The sequence below is a fragment of the Apaloderma vittatum genome, unplaced genomic scaffold, assembly GCF_000703405.1.
Source record: "Apaloderma vittatum isolate BGI_N311 unplaced genomic scaffold, ASM70340v1 scaffold20706, whole genome shotgun sequence".
In the NCBI taxonomy this organism is placed as follows: domain Eukaryota; kingdom Metazoa; phylum Chordata; class Aves; order Trogoniformes; family Trogonidae; genus Apaloderma; species Apaloderma vittatum.
In genome coordinates, this window is record NW_009721491.1 from 1 (window position 1) to 976 (window position 976).

Below are 976 nucleotides of genomic sequence, written 5' to 3' on the forward strand. Positions count from 1 at the left end.
TGGGTCGGGACTACGGGGTGTCACTCTGCAGCCATCTGCTCCATGCAGTGACGTTCCTTCTGCAGCCAGAGCAGGTGACAGGGGTGCTGGGTGCATGTGGCATTGAAGAGGGCTGGGAGGTATTCGTGGGGCAACTCATAGAGGTGCCATTTAGGTGACTCCATCCTTGAGTGTCTCTTTCCCCCTCTGCCTATCCCTTTCTGGCCGCTGCCCCCTCCCAGCCCCAGGACAGGGGTGACAGGGATGGGCAGCCAGGACAAACACCCTGGGTGCTGGGCAGTGGCACAAAGCAGAGCTCAGCACAGGGCTCCATCGTGTTTTGGCCTTTGCTTGGGGCTTTGCTCTTGGCCAGGGACATCCCTGCAGAAAAGAGACAGTGATCCAGCACAGCTCATGTCATATATGGTCTCGGTCCCAGGCTCTGCTAGATGGGACTGTGCTGATTCCTCCTTCTCTCTCCCAGCACCTCACCTTCCCCCTGCTGTCAGTCACCCTCCTGGTGTCCTTCGGCTCCTCCATGCTTTATGGCTACAACCTGGCAGTGGTGAACTCACCGGCAGTGGTAAGGGACAGGCAGCCTCTCCAGGAGCAGAGGAAGGGCTCTATGTCCTTCCCTGGGATAGCAGAGGAACCACTGCCTACATCAAAAGGCTGGTATTTCCCTTGGGCAATCACCCGTGGAGAGCGGTCTGGGCAGAGGGACAATGTGGGAGGGACATGGGAGTCTGTGTTCCTGTTTAGTTCCTGTTTAGTGCCTGTGTCTCTCTCTCTGACTTCCAGTACATAAAGACTTTCTACAACATCACGTGGTCTCAGCGGTACGGGCATGGACTGGAGCCCGGCCCCCTGACCCTCCTCTACTCCCTGACTGTCTCTATCTTTGCCCTGGGTGGGCTGGTGGGCTCCTTGCTGGTGGGGATGCTGGTGGACCGATATGGCAGGGGAGGGGGGGGGGCGAGAAAGAGGGGGGGGGGGG

At 58.8% G+C, this 976-nt stretch overlaps 1 protein-coding gene across 1 annotated transcript in view; it reads left to right on the plus strand.

The window, feature by feature from the left end:
- Positions 1–48: 48 nt before the first annotated feature.
- The window catches only part of SLC2A5 (solute carrier family 2 (facilitated glucose/fructose transporter), member 5), a gene marked incomplete at its 5' end in the record, with an annotated part of 6,560 nt that continues 5,632 nt past the window's right edge, over positions 49–976 (plus strand). The window contains 3 exons of the mRNA XM_009871420.1: positions 49–83; positions 464–562; positions 781–938. Coding sequence (XP_009869722.1) covers positions 49–83; positions 464–562; positions 781–938 — 292 coding nt within the window. The remainder of the gene's footprint in view (positions 84–463; positions 563–780; positions 939–976) is intronic.